Below are 6882 nucleotides of genomic sequence, written 5' to 3'. Positions count from 1 at the left end.
CTCCCACTTCAGCAGGTCTTTACAACAATGCCTCAGGGTGCTCTGTGATGCAAGATCTCAGCTGTAGACTGAGCTCTAAAGAGATAGATACAAATGGGCAGAGGACTATAAAGTACTTAAAAAATAACTAAGTAGAAGTAAATATACCTTAAAATAAAACGATTTTGGTAAAAATAAGAAAAGTACTTAAGTAAAACTCACAAAACTGTTCCAAAAAATATGGAAAGTAAAAGTGCTTTTACACACTCTCTGAGAAATAAACTTGAATTGTTTACAACTAATTCCATTAAACCAAGTTGAGTAAATTGAGCACTATTGATTCATATTTACTCATCTTAGTTTAGTGGAACCAGTTAACATGACTTGGTTGAATAAATTCAATACTTAACTTTTTGTAGCGTGTAAACATCTCCATTCATGATGAGTTTGGACATATTTAATTTTGTAATGAGTAACTAGGTGTTAAATTTTAACGTAAAGAAGTAAAAGTATCATTTTTAGGTTTAAAATGTAACGAAATAATAGTAAAAGTAATGATTTGAATAAAAAACGTTGTAAAATACAAATCCTCAAAAAAATTACTTAAGTACTGTAACAAAGTAAATGCACTTAGTTACTATACACCTCTGCAAATAGGTGGTGCTTTGATGAGGAAACGACATTATAACATGATGCAAAGCTCAAAAAGATGATTTTACATAATACTACCCCACCTTTTAAGTCCTTAGTTTCCATTCTCACAGACCAGTTCAGCAGGAAAGACAAAGCTATTGATTAGTGAACAGAAACGTAGAAGATTCATCTGCTCAGTTCCTCGAGGAGATGGTGAAAATAAAAAAGGTGCTTAAATGTGCCCACTGTCACCTGAAGATGAGACAACTCCTAACAGTTCTAATAGTGCTGTATGTGTTGCACCGTAAAATTGTCAATATTGGTTCCTTCATTGCATGCTAACACAAGAGGGAAGAGCAACGAGATCAAAGCAGAATCTGCAAAAATGTCATTTCTTTTTTTTTCAGTCTGTGACTCATAAAAACAACAGGTTATGTGAAAACCAAATAAAAATAAACAGAATCTGCTTGACGTTTGTGTCCCCCTCTGAAACACAATGATCACCCAGGCAAACCTCGCAGCTGCCACTAACAGCCGGTCCAATTTTAGCCGAGGGGAAGGAAAAGGCAGTTTGGAGAACAGAAGCCGCGAGGGAGGAACAAAACAAACGGGCTTAAAGTTAAACCACCACACCGCTTTGTGAGCGGTTCTTCTCGTCCAACGCCCCAAAAAGGTAACAAAGAATGTGAAACTTTCCAGAAGGTCGTTTGGCACATTTTTCGCTCAGATTTTATGACTTCATGCTCGTTGGCTTTGGTTGTTGAATTCCAAAGTGACAGCCGGGCTTGAAATTCCCCCTCAGGTGTGAAAGGGAAGAAAATGAGTTCCACAAATCTAAAATCAGCCTCAGCTGGAGTCGTATGAAAAGCTCAGACCTGTGCGGCGGAGCCTGAAATGATGTGGTGAAGCAGGTGCAAACTGTACGTTCAGACAATGCGAGTCAAAAGCACGTTACTGTTTGTGTTTTTCAAATCTAAAGCGGCAGGAAGGGCTTTAGTTTTCTTTTTTTATGATTCTTTGTCCGCTGCAGGAACCATGAGTCATGCAGCGGGTTTAAAAATATTTCATTGTCGTCTTCCATCCTATGGAACCACGAGACGAGAACAAATAGATGTTGACAGACATTTCTTCATTAACTGACAGAAGATGAACTCTGACAAATAACGACACATTCCTGTTTGTGAGCTGGAAGGTTGGAGCTGAATGAGCTCAACGGTTGGGACAAAACAAAAGTTTGCTTCAAACGTTTGAGCGTGACCTCACTTTGCCCTGGCACAGACTCACATCCTGACCTTTGACCCCGTGTTAGCACTTTTTTAAGGCAGTCTTTTTAAAAGCCTGTCCGGTCTAAAGCAGGGAAATGATGGCTGTAATTTACGGGACTCAAGAAAATGTCTTCTTAATCCCACATCCACATTTTTTATAAAGCAACACTGGAAAACAATTTATCTAGATTTTAAGTTTCGGCAGTGGCTCCTAGATATCAATTTATTGCAAAGCTATAAAACTTTAGCAAATCTTTCAAATTCTTCAGTTAATATTTGTGGATTTTTGATGGTTTACTAACATTTTGTTTAATTATCTGTACATTGTTACATAGTGTTTTTTTGGGATAATTTACCATTCATCAGAGTATTCAGTTACATACAAGATGGCCTCCACAGCTAAGAAACCTTAGCAAACACAAAAATGTTTATAACTCAAAGTAAGTTTGGTTGTGGTAGCAGCTGAGACTGACCCCCAGCTCACCGTCTAACCACTAGCAAAATCTGTTTCAGTAACAAAACAATCAGAAAGTACTTGAAACTGCGTATAAAATACTGCAAGGACTGATGCTATGCTAACCAGTTTACTATATTTTAAAGATAAACTGTGGACCAGACATGCATCACTTCCTGTTACGATGGCGACATCACATCACCCCTCAGAATAAATGGAACTCATGAACTCTTGGTCACTAATGGGGAAAAGTAAAATGGACATTCAGTCTGATTAACTGGTGTAAATAATCCCTCACCTGAGACTGAAGTCTGCAACTTTAATTTGTCAAAGTCAGATTTTATGTTGCTGTAATGCAAATAAATCTGCATCATAACAACGAAATGTTGGCAGAAACTTATGAAGACTTAATATTTAGCTCCGTCCAACATCACAAAACATGAACAATAACCACTGTGAAACATTAGTGGTTTCAGCTGCATGCAATTTGTAGAAACTGTGACATAAATGTTAAAATAAAGGATTTCTTCTCTTTAAAACTACACTGATTCAACTTGGCCTCTGTAAACGGGTCATTAGCTGCTTGTAGTGTCTGTTGCAGACTGGATGAAAAATCAGTCACAGCGGAAGGAAAACCGACAACCTTGGCACGGACTGCCTTGCTGAACAACAGATTGTGTCCCACATGGTGCCTTGCAGCAGGACACGGCCTCAGCGTTTTTTAAACCAGCATCTGCTCCCTGTTCTCCTGTTTGATCCTCGGCACCGTGTGACACTTTATCTACAGCAAGCTGGGCTGTGACACAACAACTCCCCTAAAATCTCAAGTGCTTCTTTCACAGACGAGTGGCTCATTTGGAGCAGCCAGTGGAGAAGTTGAACAGGATTATACCGAGGATTTTCTGTGTGCCAGACAGACAGAAGGTAAAAAAAAAAAAACATCTGCTTTGAAGATGATTCCAAATAAAATCAGTGCCAACGCTCCTTTGAATCTGCCTCTATGACACCATACCACATGATCTTGGCCATGAGGGTTTTGCTTGCAGGTTTTTAATTAAAAATAAAGATCAAACGTTTGCTAACCAGAGGACAGATGTTCACCTAACCAATAATGAAGAGCAATAAATTGTTTCGGGACATAAATAAATTTAATGTGACAGCTAATTTTACTCCAGCTCCTGATGCAAATGGAGTCTGCTGAAAGATGTTATCACTTTTTCCTAACATCCAACTTAGAGAGCTTTACTAAAATACTACCGGTGACAGGAGAGGAAGACAAGTCTTAAAACTTAGACTTGAAACATCTGTTCCACATGTGCTGACAGCAGGATGTGCACAGCTTTAATACTGAAGATAAGACACATGCAAGGAAAACTAAAGGGAAGAAACGAGTGCAGGGAACATCTGCTTGATGCAGAAATGATATATTTTATCACAAGTGATTAAAAGGATTTTTAAGTAAATGCCCCAGAACCTACCAGTTCTTGCTTGAGTCTTCTCAGGCACGCGTCCATGTTTCTGGATTCAGGTTTGAAGAAGCTGCTCTTCCTGATTTCTATTTTTTTTAAATTTATTTAGATTAAAAAAATAATTAAAAGAACGCTACTCGCGCATGACTGTGAACGCTTTCTGCTGAGCGGGATTATAAAATCACATTAGAGCCGCGAATGATTTACAGTTACAGATGCGCAAATCCTGCGGAGGAATGCGCGCGCGGCTCGTAATGACGCAAAACGTGTTTACTCCTCCAAAGGCAATAAATAAATAAATAAATAACTAAATAAATAAAATAAAAATAATGATGATGAGATTCTTCTTATGGCTGCGATCGTCCGTTTCCTCCTCCTCTGCTGCTTGGCTGCTGTATGACTGGTGGTGTGTGTGTCTGTGAGGGTGTGTGGTGTGTGTTACCATTCAAGTCGAGCGCTTACGTTACCCATCCAGTTTCCTCCAATGAGGAAGCAGACTGACTCTCATTCAAACAGGATTCAACAGATCCAGCCCCATGGGAGAGCACATTTCCCACAGCCACTTAAAGAGATTTTAGTAAGCCATAAAAAAAGAAAAGAAAAAACATCTGCAGATATTTTGTAGCAAACAGACATTTCCATATATTTTAGATTCCAGCTCTGCAGCCTCTTTTCTTGGAGGAAATTAAAGGAGGATGTGTCCAAAAAGACCTGCTGTAGGGACAGTTTCCTGGCCAAAGGAAGCATCTGACTTGATGTGACAGGAAGGGACAATTGTAAATGCAAGGATGTTATTTACCTTCCCTTTAAGGATGCAACAGAAAATTCTGTCCTATAATTTAAGGAAAGTGAATCCTGGGGTCGTTTTAATCCGTCTGTTAAACTGGCATTTCTTAATGATCCTACTCAAAGTGATGCATTGCATTAATTTCGTCAGTCAAAAGAGATCTGTGCAGCCAAACGGATGAGGAAAGCCTTTAGCTGAAGGAACAAGGAACTCGGTACCCTCTGATCTGCTTTTTGTCCTCTGGACGTTTTAAAATCAGGCCTGAATGTTGGTGATGTGTTCCAGATGGACAGACTGTTGCAAAGATCCTGAATCTTGCAGTGCGATGAGGAAATAAATAAATCATCTATAATCCCAAATCCACTTAGAAAGGGAAGAAGAGATTTAACGGACCTAAAATGTTTTCCTTCTACCTTTAAAGGAACACGTTGCAAATCCATAAAGACCAGTCAAAAAAAAGAGTAAAATCAACACAGTATTTTTCTCATATTGCTTGTTAGTATGTCCTTAAAAATATTTTATAAGTTGCCAACTATCAAATTTACTTATAGAAACAGTGGAAGTAACAAGAAACAAGAAATTCAATAATTGACATTAAAACTTCAAACTTAAAAGTTGTTAGAAGTTGTGAATGTGAATTCTGATTTATGTCTTAACGATATTCTCTCTTTTCATTGAGCAGCATCACTGTAAAAAAATGAAATGTTGGATTTACTTAATCATGTTATGTTACCTGGTTCCACTTAACTGAGTTAAGTATACCAGTTTTTCAGCCAAAGAACATGAGTATGTTGCTTTGAATTTACTCAACTCAGTTAAGTGGAACCAGGTAACATAACATGGTTAAGTAAATCCAACATTTCATTTTTAGAGTGCAGATTTATCTCTTTCTTGACTGTATACTTGTCAGATTTCACCAACATAAAACAGGTCAGTCACATGACTGCTGCATACTGTTTATACTGCATATCAGCATAAGACCACAGGGCTAAACTCTTTTAAACTGGACCATTTGATATAATTCAGAATATTTTAGTTTGTGAAGCATAAAGTTGATCTTATGCGAGGGTGGTTCAGTCAAGGATCTGCATCAGATTTACTGTCTGGGAGTGACTCAGCACAAATGAAGTCAGAACTGTTTGAACAAGACTGAGATCAGAATTAATTTTAAATCCTGAGCTTCTTTGGTTTTCTGTCTGTAAATTTTATTTAACTGGAACCAATAAATCCGGAGTGGTTTTTCTACCTGGCTTCAATGTGCTAGACTTATCAGTTTCCCTTTCATTGGACCTGCAGAAAGGTGAGTTTTTAGTTGATGAATAATCTTTACACAGATTTAAGCAACTTTTCCCAATCCTGACTTGATTTTGTTTAGAAAGACAAACTGAGCGAAGTCAGAAACAGTTTATTCAAACATTTTGCTGCAACAAATCTTCAAAAGAAAACCAATGAAGCCTAAAACGTTCCCAGGATAAAGTGAGTGTGCTCCAACCGCCTGAAGACATAATTTAGATGTTGACACGAGGCTCTACTCAGCATTCAACAGGCTGCTTCATGATTCAGATGATAGTTTCATTCCATTTGTGACCTCGACCTGCAGCTGGTTCTCGTCCGGGAGCGAACTTCCTCCCAGCTGTCAGCGTGAGGGCAGCGCTGGATAAGGAAGCGTCACCTCAGATCACTCAGCACTGAAACGCAGAAACAAAGACTCTGCAAGCTGAAACCATCGGAGCGCAGATCACTTCATAATCCTTAATGTGACTCACTGAAAGCTGAAACTTGTTGGATTTTTGTGCTCAGGCCAAAACTGGATCAAGGCAAGACAAAACACAGCAGTGAAACCAAACTGCTGTTGTTGTGACTCCAATCTTTCCATCATAGATGCCTTTTCTACAGGAATAACTCATTCTCTGGGTTTGGTCTGATTAACACATCCCTGCTGCTGGAAACATCAAGAAATGAGATTAAAAGCTTCCAGTAGTTCAAGTTTAAACTATGTCAAAGTTTTAGACAAGTTTGATAACAAAATGTCACATTTGTCTACTGTGCAGCACTTTTTTTTGGCCTTGTGCTGTTTAAAGTGCTTTATAAATAAAAGTGGTATGGTATGGTATTTAGGTGGACCATCAGAGTTAACAAACTGATAAAGTTTATTATGTATAGATGTTATAGATACACCAGATCCATAATTTAAAACCCATAATTTCAATTCAAATACTCTGTAAATTCATCAGATTAACTGGTTGTTTGATTTTCTGTCTCATGTTTTATGCTACTAATTGTAAGGTTAAAACA

The 6882-nt window shown here is 38.1% G+C and overlaps 1 protein-coding gene across 1 annotated transcript in view; it reads right to left on the bottom strand.

Annotated features, from left to right (window-relative positions):
• The window catches only part of inka2 (inka box actin regulator 2), a 14992-nt gene extending 10779 nt beyond the window's left edge, over nt 1-4213 (bottom strand). Inside the window, exon 1 of the mRNA XM_014004752.1 lies at nt 3810-4213. Within this exon, the coding sequence (XP_013860206.1) occupies nt 3810-3845 (36 nt within the window). The 5' untranslated portion in view covers nt 3846-4213. The remainder of the gene's footprint in view (nt 1-3809) is intronic.
• Between the last annotated feature and the right edge of the window lie 2669 nt (nt 4214-6882).

Source organism: Austrofundulus limnaeus, unplaced genomic scaffold (assembly GCF_001266775.1).
Source record: "Austrofundulus limnaeus strain Quisiro unplaced genomic scaffold, Austrofundulus_limnaeus-1.0 Scaffold26, whole genome shotgun sequence".
NCBI lineage: Eukaryota > Metazoa > Chordata > Actinopteri > Cyprinodontiformes > Rivulidae > Austrofundulus > Austrofundulus limnaeus.
This window is presented reverse-complemented; position numbering and strand designations above follow the sequence as displayed.